Source organism: Notolepis coatsorum (assembly GCF_963971535.1).
Source record: "Notolepis coatsorum genome assembly, chromosome: 1".
NCBI classification, from domain to species: Eukaryota; Metazoa; Chordata; class Actinopteri; order Aulopiformes; family Paralepididae; genus Notolepis; species Notolepis coatsorum.
This window is the reverse complement of record NC_140165.1, coordinates 110,345,847-110,362,314: the sequence shown is the minus strand read 5'-3', so window position 1 is coordinate 110,362,314 and position 16,468 is coordinate 110,345,847. Positions and strand designations below refer to the sequence as shown.

General features: G+C 49.6%; 1 protein-coding gene across 1 annotated transcript in view; it reads right to left on the bottom strand.

The window, feature by feature from the left end:
* Positions 1-970: 970 nt before the first annotated feature.
* The window catches only part of LOC311247390 (mitogen-activated protein kinase kinase kinase 11), a 132,319-nt gene continuing 116,821 nt past the window's right edge, over positions 971-16,468 (bottom strand). The window contains 3 exon segments of the mRNA XM_084337772.1: positions 971-1,994; positions 8,622-9,269; positions 9,710-9,837. Coding sequence (XP_084193898.1) covers positions 1,360-1,994; positions 8,622-9,269; positions 9,710-9,837 — 1,411 coding nt within the window. The 3' untranslated portion in view covers positions 971-1,359.

The following is a 16,468-nucleotide window of genomic DNA, read 5'->3' as shown; positions in this document are numbered from 1 at the left end:
GAGTTTTCTTTATACTTGATCTTATCCCTTTATCTCGCCATCTATTATTTATGTGTGCACGATGCGGGGGTGGAGGGCTAGCAGAAGAAACATTCCACTGCCGCTGTTAACAGAGTATTATGTGACCAAACAAACAGACTTGTTTTAGAGGAGAGTCTCTTGAGCTGCACTGAGTCAGTTGATGGATGCTAGCGAGAGAGAGTGAGTGAGTGAGTGAGTGAGTGAGTGAGTGAGTGAGTGTGTGTGTGTGTGTGTGTGTGTGTGTGTGTGGTGGGGTGGGTTTAGGGTTAAGAGCCATACAGAGGCAGTGTTAGTCCCAAGGGTCACATTCTTTGGCACATGGGGGTGTGTACAGGACCCCCTGCCCCCCATCACCCCCACCACACTCGACCCGCAACCCCATCCCCTCACCAATCTCTCCTGCTCTCTTTCCCCAACATCACCAAATGAACCAGGTCCCATCCCTGGGATTCCGCCCCACAACCTATACCCCTTGGAATGTGACTGGAAGTTGTTGTTGTTGTTGTTTTTTTTTGGTTCCTGAAAAGCCATGTGCTTTTCTACCATAAACCACTGCAACAAGGCACACACACACACACACACACACACACACACACACACACACATCACCACCACTCTTTACACAGCAATGTTAAGCTTCTTTGCACATTTAAACCAATTTCATAGCATCTTCTCTGCACGTCAGGTTAACCGCTCGACAAAAACAATTTAAATAAAAAAAAACACTTCATGAAATAAGGCACTCCGATTTTCAATTGAGAGGGAGAGAGAGAGAGAGAGAGAGAGAGAGAGAGAGAGAGAGAGAGAGAGAGAGAGAGAGAGAGAGAGAGAGAGAGAGAGAGAGAGAGAGAGAGAGAGAGAGAGAGAGAGAGAGAGAGAGAGAGAGAGAGAGAGAGAGAGAGATAGAGAGATAGAGAGCGAGAGAGAGAGAGAGAGAGAGAGAGAGAGAGAGAGAGAGAGAGAGAGAGAGAGAGAGAGAGAGAGAGAGAGAGAGAAATGGGCATCAGGACACTCGGGTTCGATTATCCAACAATCCAATGTCCCACGGACAGCCTCTGATTGGCACCGTGGCACAACACGGAGAGCATGTATATAAATAACCCCCTCTGCCGGTCAGGAGCCTCCCTGCTCGTCCACAGATGGCAAGCCGGTCCGTCTCTGGGATGACTGCCGTGCGATTAAAAGAAAAATAAGATTGTTTTTGTAAGGATTCCAAATCCTTGTCACCTGGAGAGGACACACAGTACTGTGGTCCCAGGCCTGTCCTCCGCTAGGTGAGACCTCCTGTCCTGTCCGCCAGGCCCCTCGTGTGGCAGGGGGGGGGGGGGGGGGGGGGCATCAGAAGCGGTCGTCTCTGAGCGGCGCGGGGGACTTGAAGGGCTTGAGCCCCAGGGTCTTGCGGGGCCGAGTCTTCTCTTTGGTGCCGTCCCTGCCGGCGCACGCCGCCCCCCAGCCCAGGTCGACGAGGGGCGAGTCGGCCGGGTCGAGGGGCGCCAAGCGGAACGTGGGCAGGGTGGGCGAGCCGTTGGCAGAGCAGGGGGCCGAGCGGGAGGAGACGGGGAAGGGCGCCAGGAAGGGGTCGAAGGGCGAGGGCGCGTCGGTGCGGGCGCCGCCCAGGCCGTAGGAAGGGTCGGCCCGCAGGGAGAAGGGGTCGCAGTCCGGCGAGGGGAAGGGGTCACAGTTGGTGAAGGGGTTGGTCGGCGACGGCCGGTAGCCCAGCGGGTGGCTGTCCGAGCGACGGGGTCCGAGGCCGCGGCCGCCTCCGAGCCCCCTGCCGCTCCCCCCGGCCGAGATGAAGCTCCAGGGGTCGATGCGGGGCCGGACGGGGGAGGGGCGCGGGCGGGGGATGACGTTGACTTCCAGGGGGCGCGTCTTGGGGCTCCAGAGGCGCGGGTCTGGGTAGAGGGAGAAGGGCACCGCCGGCTTGTCCTCACAGTCCAGCACCGTGTCCTGGCACAGAGGCAGGTCCAGAACTGGAGGAGGACGACAGAGAGGACCTTTAGTTACACTTGATCTCAAGAAGGTGCTGAATCTTTCACGTCTGGTCAATGTTAGCATGATGTTATTCACCGGCAAAGATGGAAAACAAATTAAACAGATTAAATAATAATAATTAATCATTTATATTCTCCTTCATTACAATTTACTCAAGCATAGTAACAGACACTGGGAATACATTCCCTGAGGTCCATAGATGTCCCTAGATACCAAGAAGTGGATACCTTGTAGAAGCGGAGCAATCTTCCATTTTACTTGGGTATGTACTTTTAGGCAAATCTTTCTGAAAATATGGCTAGGGCTTAAGAGGTTAAGTTGTATGAAATACTTTCCAGTAGTGTAGTGGATGCAAAGCTATTAGCTTAAAGAAAGGGTGTAATCCACACCACAACATGCAGGCAAAGGGTTACCCACCTCCAAAACAAGAATTTTTTTAAAAACAGCTGATGGACCACGTTCCCTGTGACTCGGCTACAGCGCATAGTAAAATACTGTTTTATTTCTGGTAACAAAATAGTGCCAAGTGATAAAGAGGATCTGAAATGCGGGAGGACTATGATGTTGTGTTGGGTTGGTTAACCCTGCATGCCTGCATGTTGTGGTTAGGGTGACCACCAGGTGTCCCCCTTTTGGTTGTACTGTCCCACCATTTGACCGAACGTCCCACATATTGAGAGGATGTCCCTCTTTTTGAAGCAAAAAAAATACATTGGTCTCGGTGAAGACCGTGTTATTCTAATAAAAAAAAATTACATTATCTATCTGTCCCACTTTGTCCCACTTTGTCCCAACAAAATCTTACTGTTGTCCTGCTTTTGGACTTTTTGCACCTGGTCACCCTAGTTGTGGTGTGGTTTTCAAGTCCCCATTTGCTTTCGGTTCAGTCCGAAACTGACCAGAACCCCGAGCACGGGGCTCGGTAGGTAAGCTATTAGTCTCTGGTTCCTAACGCACCTTTTGATGCAGAAACATGAATGGTGCCACATGGTGATTTATATTTATATATTTTTTTTATTACACAGGGACAGTGCACATTAATCAAAATCTTAAGTTTCCACATCAATGTAAATGTGCCAGAGTTAGCTAATGAGCTAGTTTTCATCTGTAGTCCTGCCTACCATGATGCATGTCTTTATGGTGTGGGAGGAAACCAGAGTACCCAGAGGAAACCCACGCGAACACAGGGAGAGAACATGCAAACTCCACACAGAAAGGCCCCCTGCTGGGGTTCGAAGCCAGGACCTTCGTGCTGTGAGGCAGCAGTGCTAACCACGGTGCCGCCCTGTCGTAATTAACATATGTATAGCTTGGATTGGGGTGACTTCTGTCCTTGAAGCGTTGTTGAAAAGTCACTACAGTAGTGACATCAAGGTGTGCATTAGGAACTGGAGACGAGTGCAATAGCTTCGCCAAAAGGCTATTAGTCACATCGACGGCAAACCTCCCGAGGCTGCCAAACAATTAAGACGACAAGAGACACGTGGGGAGTGACGACACCGATCCCTCACTTAACAGAGAGAGGTTTGAGGTAAAGTAAGTACTGTATTACTGACTATGCGTTTGCAGAAGTAACAGCGGTAACGTATCCGTCATCCTCTCCTAGCTTTCAGACCGATACTCCTTGTAGCACCCGATAATGTAATAATTTCCCCATAATGTAATAACTCCTGAAAATGTAATACATTTGGCACTTAACTTGATTGAAAATTTTATAAAACCCAATAATGTAATAAAATGCCCTGACTAACAGTATGGACTGGCAACACATTTGGTGACTAATTGGCTGTAAGCCATCTAGGGTTTGAGGGATCAAATTAGTCTTGATGTTAACAGGCGATACAACACAAAATAGAACACAAGAGTAGAACTCTGCATTGAAAATAAACATAGTATTAGATTATCAGTCAAAATGACTGATATTGAATTATCAGTTTGGAAATAATTGTCAACCTGAAAATGTAATAAATTCCCAATAATGTAATAAGGTAAGTTATTACAATATCAGTCAGGACATTTTATTACATTATTGGTTAAAGGAACACGCCATCTTTTTGGGAAATTAGCTTACCGTCTTCTCCAGAGAGAGACAAGAAGATAGATAGGCTAACCGGCCATGTCCGCTTCCATTCATTGTGTGCTAAGCTAGGCTAACGTGCAGCCAGCCAGATAGCTTTCTACTGAACAACAGAGAGAAAACGAATCCATCTTCTTGTCTCTTTCTGGAGAAGACAATAAGCTAATTTCCCAAAATGTTGGCGTGTTCCTTTAAGTGATTACATTATTAACGCTACACTCCTCATTGAAAGATGATGAGAAACAGACGTTGATGGATGCACAAAGCGGATCGCTGGGCCCTTATCATCTCGCTTCTCATCTCTCTTCACAAGCACCGCCCCACCCCCGCGGCAGTAACCGTGTGGCTGCCGACCCCAGCAGCAGCAGTCAAAAGAGTCCAAGTCATTACAGCCGATAAAAACGCAGAACATAATAAGATGTTTAGCTAGAAGAAAATAAAAACCTTCACACTGTGTTTATGTGCAGCCGTAGGCCTCTGCGCGCTTGGCGTAAATGAGCTCACGTCGTTAGAGAGATGATGCTTGTTAGCGGTAGGGCGGGGTGAGTTGTGTGTGTGTGTGTGTGTGTGTGTGTGTGTGTGTGTGTGTGTGTGAGTTGTGTGTGTGTGTGTGTATGTCTTTCACCTGAGGGCAGAACGACTCTCAGGAGAATCCAGAGGCTTCCCGACTCAAACAGACCGGAGATACCGTGTGGTAATGGAACTGCGGGGGGTGCTCTTAACAAGCCCACGCCGCACTTAAAATCCAATACCTACTCCATTTACCATTTAACATTTACCATTTACCACCGTAATTACGGCCTCTCGGCGGTGTCATGGCTCGTCTTTCAGGCAAGCCGGAATGTGTTTTAGGAGGCGAAAACATTACTATCTGCTCCTGTGTACATGTATGACCCTAAGCATGTTTGTGTGTGTGTCTGTCTGTCCGTGTGTGCGTGCATGTGTGTATGTATGTGTGTGTGTGTTTACGACCCCATTTAGATCTAACATTAAATTCCTAATGCAGTTAAAGATGCATCTAGATTATATATTTATTTAATTGCATAGCCTACACAAATGATTTATTTAAATGATATAATCATGTATTTAAATTACATTTGTGCATGCCTGCATGAGAGTATGGAGATAGAGGTCACTTACACACAAATGCTGTTGCACATGCACCCAGACTTATTGAAGGCTTCATGTCGTTGTACATGCACCCCAAGACTTATTGAAGCCTTCACGTCGTTGTACATGCACCCCAAGACTTATTGAAGCCTTCACGTCGTTGTACATGCACCCCAAGACTTATTGAAGCCTTCACGTCGTTGTACATGCACCCCAAGATTTATTGAAGCCTTCACGTCGTTGTACATGCACCCCAAGACTTATTGAAGCCTTCACGTCGTTGTACATGCACCCCAAGACTTATTGAAGCCTTCACGTCGTTGTACATGCACCCCAAGACTTATTGAAGCCTTCACGTCGTTGTACATGCACCCCAAGACTTATTGAAGCCTTCACGTCGTTGTACATGCACCCCAAGACTTATTGAAGCCTTCACGTCGTTGTACATGCACCCCAAGACTTATTGAAGCCTTCACGTCGTTGCACATGCACCCCAAGACTTATTGAAGCCTTCACGTCGTTGTACATGCACCCCAAGACTTATTGAAGCCTTCACGTCGTTGTACATGTACCCCTAGACTTATTGAAGGCTTCATGTCGTTGTACATGTACCCCTAGACTTATTGAAGGCTTCATGTCGTTGTACATGCACCCCTAGACTTATTGAAGGCTTCATGTCGTTGTACATGCACCCCAAGACTTATTGAAGCCTTTACATCGTTGTACATGCACCCCAAGACTCATTGAAGCCTTTACATCGTTGTACATGTACCCCTAGACTTATTGAAGCCTTTACATCGTTGTACATGCACCCCAAGACTCATTGAAGCCTTTACATCGTTGTACATGCACCCCAAGACTTATTGAAGCCTTCACGTCGTTGTACATGCACCCCAAGACTCATTGAAGCCTTTACATCGTTGTACATGCACCCCAAGACTTATTGAAGCCTTTACATCGTTGTACATGCACCCCAAGACTTATTGAAGCCTTTACATCGTTGTACATGCACCCCAAGACTTATTGAAGCCTTCACGTCGTTGTACATGCACCCCAAGACTCATTGAAGCCTTTACATCGTTGTACATGCACCCCAAGACTTATTGAAGCCTTTACATCGTTGTACATGCACCCCAAGACTCATTGAAGCCTTTACATCGTTGTACATGCACCCCAAGACTCATTGAAGCCTTTACATCGTTGTACATGCACCCCAAGACTCATTGAAGGCTTCACATCCATCCCATAGGAATTCTAGCGAGGCACCCATACCACTTTCTTTTTGGCATTTTATTGCTTTATTGGACAGACCCGGCAGAGAGGAAGGATGGGAGAAGATATGGGGGGGAGGGCTGGGCGATATAACGATAAATATCGCGATATATTTTAATAATCGATATCGGAAAAAATAATATCGCAAATTTAAAAAAATAAATGACCTGCAACAGGGCAGTTTTAAAACCAGAGACAGTGGACAGACTTGTCTTTCTTGCCTGCAACTTAAAGTAATGGCTTTGCTTGTCCAAATGACAATACTGACCAAATTGAGATTTATTTTTCTCTTGTCCATTTATTTTGTTTGCTTTCTAATTTAAAATACAGTTTGAAACCGTCTGTACACAGTAGGCTATGTGTGCTAGCAGAACTAGACTCCAGTCATGAGTCACGGTGCACATGTGCGGTGGTTTGTCCACCAAAAAAGCGCCAAAAGATCGAAAATAAACTGTTCAACTCCTCTGGAGCCACAGCCAGCAGAGAAGCCGGTTTACTTTAGCTTTTAAACCAGCTGCAGCCTGAGAACTGGAGTGTGAGGGGATGTAACACTAAAGATGGCGGCAACGACAAAGAATTGCTGCAAAATAAACATTTTGTTGTTTAAAAAAAAAAATAATAATAAAATGTACTTATAGCAATTTCGATAATTATCGATATCGAGGGGGTAGACATTCGGCAAAGGTCGCCGGGTCCGGGAGTCGAACCCGCGACGGGCATGTTGCACTGTAGTGCGTTACGTGGTGTGCCACTCTGGCCCCCCTCACCCAGACCACTTTTTTACTGCCAATACCGATTCCAAGTCCTAAACTTTAAGTATTGGCTGATACAGAATACCCATCCAGTGCTTTTACTGAACAATATTAGATATAATAAATGTTTTCTCCATTAGAGATCTAACATGCTTCTATAAAAGAAATTCTGCAAATCAAGTCACCTTGTTTTAGATTTCTCGCATATTTCTTTGCATTCAATTTTAGTATCAGGGAAATTCTCCAGATACTTGATACCCTATTTTAGCCAGGTAATCGGACCGATTATCCGATAACTTTTTTCTCTCTTTTCTATCAGAAAAGTTTAGTTTGGTTATGTTTTCCATCGTCTCAAGTCGTGTGGTCGTCGTTGCACTTACAGGCTGCGTTGCCTTACATTTTTGAAAGCGAATCTGTTCATTGCGGCTCTGTTGAAGAGCAAGGACAAAAATGACATGCGCGGCGTGCGCATTTAAGCTAGCTTACTGGCATCAGCACTGAGGTGCGGCGAACCAGCTGTTACCTGCGATATGCTAATTGCCAAAGATGAGCTTTGAAGTGAGAGAGAAAATAATGTTTAACACAGCAACTTCCCAAGAGACTGTGGGATCTTGGGGGGGGGGGGGGGGGGGGATGGAGAGATTGCATGATTTGTGAGGAAACACCCATTTTCCCTTTTTTGTGCCAGGTGTTAACACAAGGAGAACATGTCGGGTGCTACAGCCTCTACTACACTTAACCGAGCTTGCGTCACACAGAGTGTACTGTGAATGCATATTATGCTTTGGTCATAACTGAAAGCTCAGTTCAATAAAGTGGAAGATAACATTTGTGTGCAGCTAGCTTCTCCTTGTGTTAACACTTTCAGCGTCAATCACGAGTACACTCGTTATTTGCAGACAACTGTTGAGCGCCAATAACGAGTAAAACTCATCATAAAAGCATCTGGGCTCCCATTTCCACCAAACTTCCCCAATGCAGATTCCCATCCCTAGGGTGCATTTCCACACTTATATTTACACGAGACAGGGATCTCCATACATCTTCTAAGTGTGGAACTACACCCGGGGATGGATGGATCTGATTTACTGCTTTCAATTACTGAAGAATCACTTAAATTGTCTTCTTGAGTAACCGAGTCTTGAGGCCTCTAGCGCAAGCCGTCGACTGCTAACCTCCAAGTCCTAGACATAATACATATTTTGTATCTGCATTGGGATCAGCAGGTGTTGTGCAGGTGTTTTCTAATTTACATGCTATACTATGTTATTTTATTTCATACTTATCTTTGTCTTGCACAGTCTCTGGAGCGTAACAGTAAGAAGCATTTTGTATAAAAGTATTCTGTACTTCTGTATGACAACTATTAAAGAGACTTGAAACGTGAGACCCACCCAGCTGGGAGGAGTGCAGGCCCTGCTGGCTGGACCTCCTCCTCCGCTCCGCGGCAGGGTCCCAGGCCTCGCAGCCCAGCTCCCCCCCGTTGGCAGGCTGGAAGGTCGGCGCCCACTCCCCCGGACCGGGCTGTCCCTGGCGCTGGGGGGGGGTCGTGGGCGTGGCCTGGGGGCTCCGAGGGGTCCGGTGGCCACTCCGCTCCCGCGGGTTTGGGGGGGGCGGGGTCAGGGGCAAGGGTCTCACCTCCGGCGGGTGGAGGACCAAGATTGGCGGCGCAGGGGGGAGGGGGGGGGAGGAGGCGGAGAAGAAGGTGATGAGGTCGTCCACCACGGGGGGGTCCGAGGTGAGGGAGCCGGGGGGGGGTGTCTCCGGCTCGGAAAGGCAGCGGCAGGGAGGGTCTTCTTCCGGGGGGGGCGGAGGTTTAGTCCGAGGGGGGACCCTGGGGGGGACGTCCAGGCAGCGGCCGAGGGCCACGGAGGCCAGGAGGGCCCCGCCGTCCAGCAGGGCCCGGTGAGTGCTCTTGATCAGGCCCCCCAGGGAGGGGCCCCTCTGGGGCCGCGGGGAGCCCGCCGGAGACCCCCCCTCCTCGCTGCCCGAGTCCCCCTGGAGGACGGGCAGCCGGAGAAGGGCCTCCTTCGCCGAGGAGCCTGGGGGGAGGGAGGGAGGAAGGGGGGGGTGGGGGGTGGAGGGTGCACCAGACAGAAAACACATTCATTATTCAGCCCCAGCTACTATTTATAATTCAGACTTGTCTATGATCACGACCGGCTACATCGAACAACACGGAGGACATCTGAGAGAATAGCTAAACGCTGGCTAATGCAGAATATGTGGACGGTGTTGGGTACCATTCTGGGCGTGGAGAGGAGGGGTTGGTGTGTGTGTGTGTGTGTGTGTGTTAGGAGGGGTTGGTGTGTGTGTGTGCGTGTGTGTGTGTGTGTTAGGAGGGGTTGGTGTGTGTGTGTGTGTGTGTGTTAGGAGGGGTTGGTGTATGTGTGTGCGTGTGTGTGTGTGTGTGTGTGTGTGTGTGTGTGTGTGTGTGTGTGTGTGTGTGTGTTAGGAGGGGAGGGCATGGGGTGTCTGGTACCATTTTGGGTGTGGGGAGGAGGGGTAGGAGGGGTCAGCGCGTCTGGTCGGTATTCCTCAAAGTCGTCCTTGGCGAAGTCTCCGTTCTCGTTGCTGTCCACCCCAAGGAGTTTGGCCCTCATCGACAAGCTACACACACACACACACACACACACACACACACGCATAAGCATGGCCAGATTATGCCACTAGGGGGCCCTGGGGTGACGGGCGTAGAAAGGGATGAGGGGGCACATGCTCACATTCTGTAAGGAACCTAATTTAAAATCCACTCATATTCTCAAATCAAATAGATAAAATTGTGGCTAGTGGAGTATTTAGGCCATCAGTGACCAGCTCCCCCACGACATGTATAAGCAGCATGGTGTTCGCACAAGCCAGATCTCACACAAGTCTGGAGGAGATATTTTTTGTTGTTGTTAATGACCAAAGCGTTTAACACATTCGTGGCCAACCACGTATATATACGTGTTTCGGATCCAACGCTTGAGGGCCAACCACGTATATATACGTGGTAAGGTTGTTTTGGCTTTTATTCCATTGTAATATCCTACTCAATGTCACCGAGCGGCACTGCAGATTTACCCTACTCTTGGGATTCGGAAAAGTGCATTACCGGCCAGATCCTCGTAGGGGCGCTGTCTCGATAATGCAGTGTTCCCTGTTACAGACCGGTGTTTTTTTTTTTCATCATGGGTGGACTTTTTTGTTAGCCTGAAGCTATGCCTGTAGCCTGTAGCTTGGAATACTTTTTGGGACGCTGAATTCAGTATGCAGTAAAGGAATATAGCATCAGCCAATGGACATATTGATCTACCATGTAGCTGAGGGGTACAATTCCCTGACTGTATTGTTAGATATGATATTTAATACCACTACCTCATGTACTTTAACTTCTGGCCACCCAGTACAAGATATAAGTATGATGAACACTTTCCCACCTGATGAAACGAACCAACACAAATGTACCAAATCGAATATTTAATACAGCAAAGGGTGTATACAACATTCACTTAATTACATTTATGATTTGAAATATTGAATATGCACTTTTATGGCAAATGAGTATTCGTAGGTAAATCAACATTGAATGTCCAATCTCTGGTTGCGCAGGGAGTAAGTATACAACCTGGAATATTTAGGAAACGATAGCGATGGTACTTAAATGATTATAGCTGGATACACTAAGGGGGGGGGGGGTCCCGCTGGTTGTAAGACAGTAGGAGGGGGGGGTTAGAGAAGCCGCTGGCGGTATCCCATCTGGCCGACGGTGTCTTGGGAGAATCCAAAGTCTTAGACACAGTGCCCACAGAACCTCGGGCAGCAGACGAATACAGCTGGACCCTCTGTGGAACGGTATCTGCCGGTCCACAACGGAGAGACGTGGTGCGACCTCACGTGTAGAGCGCCGCCTCACCTGGAGTCCTCTCCGGGGGGTAATTCCAACACTCGACAGTGTTGGCCTTTATCCATGGAATAATCAAAGCACACAAAGCATAATCCAAGAGCCGTGGAAGGCTCGCCGTCGTCGGGTAGAGTAATCCAATATACAGGTCCAGTCGCTCTTGACCCGGAGCTCCTCGGATGCAATCACCACTAGGGGTCTGACCAGCCTGGATAAGCGTCCAGATAACGTCAGGAACGATGGGGGTACTGATAACTGTAGAACTCGAACCGAACGATGCACCATACATAAATAGACTATTATTAGCTTAATAGAATACGTCCAACTCGACGGTATGGTGCCAAACTATGACCATTCAACTATTAATCTACACGATCTCTCAATGCCTATTCTGGGCCAAGTAGGCCCTACTACACCGCACGTGCTTCGTGGGGAGGCTTTTGCGTCTGTCACTCTGTTGGAGGGTAAAGAACTGGACTAAAAGGGAAGTTCTACTTTACGAGCGCCATATATATATGCGCTATGAACAAATAGTACCACACGTATTTCGCCCGACATATTACTGCGCGGAACCGGGGGTTTGCCTCGACATGTTAGGCGGCACGATTGAACTTGGACCTAGGGGTATGGCAACCTGGCGCCAGGTTCTCGTCCAATGGTAGAATGAAACTATTATGGGCTGTTTAGTAGAAACGGGGATATTCAATGCATATTGTACAAGGAATATACAGGGGATATCAAACGATATACAAATACAATTAAATATATATATATAAATAAATATACATATTCGGTTTAATCTGATCCTTCACAACAGCCGCCCCCTAATTAGTCCCACCTAATTAGCTAAGCAGAGACAGATTAACCGCACTGTCTTCCACTCAAGGTCCGCTGTAAGGGTCAGTCAACTCACAAAGTCATAGGGTCATGGTCATCATCGATAGTATCTGGGAGTCGGGGCAGTTCTATGAGCCTCGCCACGGGCCGTGTGTAGGTGCGCCCTTGGACGAGTACTTCAGCTGCTCGGACCTTGCCATCGGCACCGGTGATCACTTTGCTTACGCGGCCAGCCGGCCACATAGCTCTGGGGAGTGACTGGTCAACTATCATGACGACTGTTCCTTCTGTCAAATTGTCTCTCTCTTTTACCCACTTCTGGCGGGTCTGTAGAGACGGTAGGTAGTGAAGTAGGAAGCTGCTCCAAAACTTGTCAGCTAGTACTTGGCTGTACCTCCACATTCTTCGGCCGTTCGCTTCTTCGGGCCTGTACATTGTCTGGGGTAGCGCGGGGTCCAGCCGCCCCATTAGGAGTGTGTTGGGGGTGACTGGGTCGACATCTGCTACATCACTGGAGACGTAACCGAGGGGCTTTGAGTTCAATACTCCCTCGATCTCCGTGAGGACTGTCATTAGGACTTCCTCTGCCACAGTCTGGGCTCCGAGTACGGCATACAGGGCTGTCTTTATAGAACGTACTTCTCGTTCCCAGGTTCCACCGAAGTGGGGTGCGTTCGGGGGATTAAACTGGAAGTCAACCTGGGCTGGAGCGAGGTGGGTCTTAAGTTCTGGGCCCATAGCTTGGAAGCTCTCTCTCAGCTCTCTTTCTCCGCCTTTGAAGTTGGTCCCGTGATCAGACAACAATGTAGACGGTTGTCCTTTCCGTGATATGAATCTCCGGAAGGCCATAAGGAATGAGTCTGTGCTCATGGTCGGAAGGAGCTCGATATGTATCGCTCTGGTGGTCATGCATTTGAATACAATACCCCACCGCTTCTCGGTGCCTCTTCCTCTCTTTATATACAACGGGCCAAAACAGTCCATGCCTGTGGAGTGGAATGGCTTGTCGCCGATTCGGAGGCGACAGGGGGGTAGGTCAGCCATCCGTGGTATGCTGGGCTGCGCGCGCCACTTACGGCAGTCTAGACAGGTTCGCTGGAAGCGCCGTACTGCTTCTCTGCCTTGCAATATCCAATAACGACGTCTGATCTCCGCGAAGACTCTCTCTGCTCCGGCGTGGTGCACATCCTCGCCGTATTTCTTTATGATCAGCTCTGTGACCTTGTGTCGGCTGTTCAAGACAATCGGGTGCTTAATGTCATCTGGTAGATCGGGGGCTCTCCGCAGGCGACCACCCACTCTGATGAGATTATGTGCGTCACTCTCTGGTGCCAGGTGAATCAGTCTGCTGTCTGATGGGACGGGGTTTCCTCCCTGTAGACAGTCTAGCTCATCAGGGAACGAGTCTCTCTGGGCTCGTTGTAGTAGAAGAAGTTCTGCTTCTTCGTAGTCAGCTGCTGACATGTCAGTGGTGGACTGAATCTCTGGGTGGTGCCGCAGGAATGTTCTTTGTTGCGCACTCTCTAGGGTAATGCAGTCATCTATGTTCGGGTCTGTGGAGGCGACAGTGCTCAGTCCACAGAACATAGGCTTCTTGTTCTCAGCCTCCTCGCTACTTGCTTCCCTCGGGGTGGGCGTAGGCCAATCTCCTTCCGGGAGCTGGAGGAATGCTGGTCCGTCACTGTAGATGTTGCGACGGGTTAGGTCATCCAGGGACATTCCCCGGGTGATGACGTCAGCTGGGTTGTGTTTGGTATCCACATACCTCCAGCTTGCTTCTTCCGTTAATTCTTGAATCTCGGTGACTCTGACTCCCACGAAGACTTTGTATCTGCATGAATCAGACTTAATCCATGTGAGTACTGTCGTGGAATCTGACCACAAGATTGTTCTATGCACCGGAATGGTGAGTTCACGTTGGATTAACGTGGCTAGATGCGCTCCTGCGAGGGCTGCGCAGAGCTCTAGACGTGGGATAGATTGTTGCTTAGGTGGGGCTATCCTTGAGCGGGCCAGTATGAAAGCAGTGTGTATCTCTCCTCCCATCTCTTGGGCACGCAAATAAGCAACCGATCCGTAGGCTACTTCGGAGGCATCGCTGAAGACATGTAGCTCAATCTCGCATGTCTCTGGCCTCACTGTGGATGGGAGGTAGCTGCGGCGTATATTGACACCTGGGAGTGAGCGGAGTTCCGTCTCCCACTCTCTCCATGTTGAGGCAAGGTGTGCGGGTATTGGGTCGTCCCAGCCCTGGTCCTTGTCCCATAGTGCTCGTACAATCATCTTTGCCCTGGTGGTGTAGGGTAGAATACATCCCAGCGGGTCATATTGTCTGGCGAGTGTTCTGTACACAGTCCGTCTGGTGGTCGGTATCGCCGCCGACCTTCCTTGCTCTGGAGCCAAGGGTTTGTGTCTATAGTGGAGCGAGTCTGTTTTGAAGCGCCAGACTAATCGTAGTGTCATTTCTTGGGCTTCTCCTGGGATTGTCGCCATCCAGGTCTCGCTGCTGGCAGCCTTGTCTGCGGAGGAGAGGCTGCGCAATACGTGCGGGTCACTGCTGGCCCACTGCCTGAGATCAAAGCCTCCTTTGATTAGGGAGGCGCGTAACTTGATTAGGAGAGCCTCGGCTTCTTCTTGAGTCGAGACGCTTTGTAGACAGTTGTCTACGTAGAAACTGTTCTTCACACTGTGTTGGACCTCTTCATCTGCTGCTGGGTCCTCTGTGACGTGTTTCTGTAGTGCAAATGTAGCACAGCACGGGCTGCATGTGGTTCCGAAGGGGAGTACTTCCCACTGGTAGATGGATGGGTTCTCATCTCCGATCTTCTCTCTCCATAGGAACCGTAGCAGAGGCTTGTCCTCCTCTACTAGTCTCACTTGCAAGAACATCCCTTTGATATCCCCGCTTATAGCCACCTTGTCCTGGCGGAAGCGCAGTAGCACGCCTAGTAGGGAGGGGCCGAGTGTGGGGCCGGGCAAGAGCTCTTTATTCAGATTTTGGGATCCGATCTGGTAGCTGCAGTTAAACACAATGCGATCCTTGCCATTGTGATGGACCTTGTGATGCGGCACGTACCATGATTCGGTCGTCTGATCGGCCTCTTTAATGTCAATCTTTGTTACGTGTCCCGCTGTGATTAGCTTCTCAATCTCAGCTCGGTACACACTCTGTTGAGCGGGGTCTTTGGCTAGGCGCCGCTCTGTGTTCAGTAGATAGCGCTCCGTGGCGTCTTTCTTTGCGTGAAAGGGGGGCATTCCCTCTCGCCTCAGGAGTGGAGTTGCGTATCTCATCACTCCGCCGACTGTGACTCTCTTTGTCCCCTGCTCGAGTAGGTGGATGGCGTAAATGTCTTCTTTAGAGCGAATGTCTTTCTTTTCGTTCTTAAAGGGCATTGTCTCTAGGGTCCATAGCCTCTCGACATGCTGCAGGAGAGTGGTGTCTTCTTCTGTCGTTCTGGAGTGGAAGCAGCTAGTGGCTGCGGTTCGGTTGAGAGATTTAGCGAGGGGGCCTTGTAATGTCCATCCTAGGCGGGTCTCGACTGCTGCAGGACAGCCTCGGGGACCTGTATGGACCCGGTCAATCGGGACTATGAGTTCTGCATGGTCGGAGCCTATCAACAGGGTCGGGGTAGCGCCGTCTATGAGCGGGATAGGTAATTGGCGCAGGTGCACATATTTATCCATCAACTTGGTGACAGGGTAGGTGTACTGCGAGAGTCCTATTTCTTGGCTGGTGAAAGCATTTGTGATCTCGTACCGTCGCTCTGGCTGCCCGTTGGCTGCGATAGTGAAGGAGACATTCTCGCCCTTTATCGTCTTTAAATCTCTTCTTATTGTCCGAATCGTCATTTCGTTCTTGCTCCCCCGCAGTCCCAGTTGAGTCGCAGCGGAGGCGAGCAGAAGGGTCTTCTCTGACCCGTCATCAAGGACGGCGTAAGTGTCCATGACTTTATCCTGGTAGCTCAATGTCACACGGACTACCTTTAAGAGCACTTGAGCTCCGTTGCTGCTGGCGGGGTCAATGTACATGACACTTGCCTTGGTGCCGCTCCGTGGTGCAGGTATAGGCCGTCTTCCGTTACTATCGTGTAGTATATCTAGATGGGCTCCATCGCACCGGCTGCACCTTTTCTTTAGGCGGCATTCGGCTGCCATGTGGGGCCGCGCACATCGATAACAGCGCCGGTTGGACTTTATCCATTGGCTCACTTCTTCTGCATTCATCTTTGTGAATGAGTCACATTGTGACAGCCAGTGTTCTTTCTCACAGTAGGGACACGCTATCTTCCACTTCTCCTTTCTCGAGGGGGTGCTGTGACTCTTACTGCTCGGTACTGACTCTGATTGGTGCATGACAGTCACCGATCTTCTTCCATCACTTATTCTCCTGGGTCCCTCTCTGGAGCTTGGCGTGCTCCGCCCGAAGGTATCCAGTCGTAAGCTGCTGACCTCTCTCGCCAGGAAGTCGGCCAGATCAAGGAGGGATGGCTCGGGGCCGTCGGGATCTCGGTAGTCCCT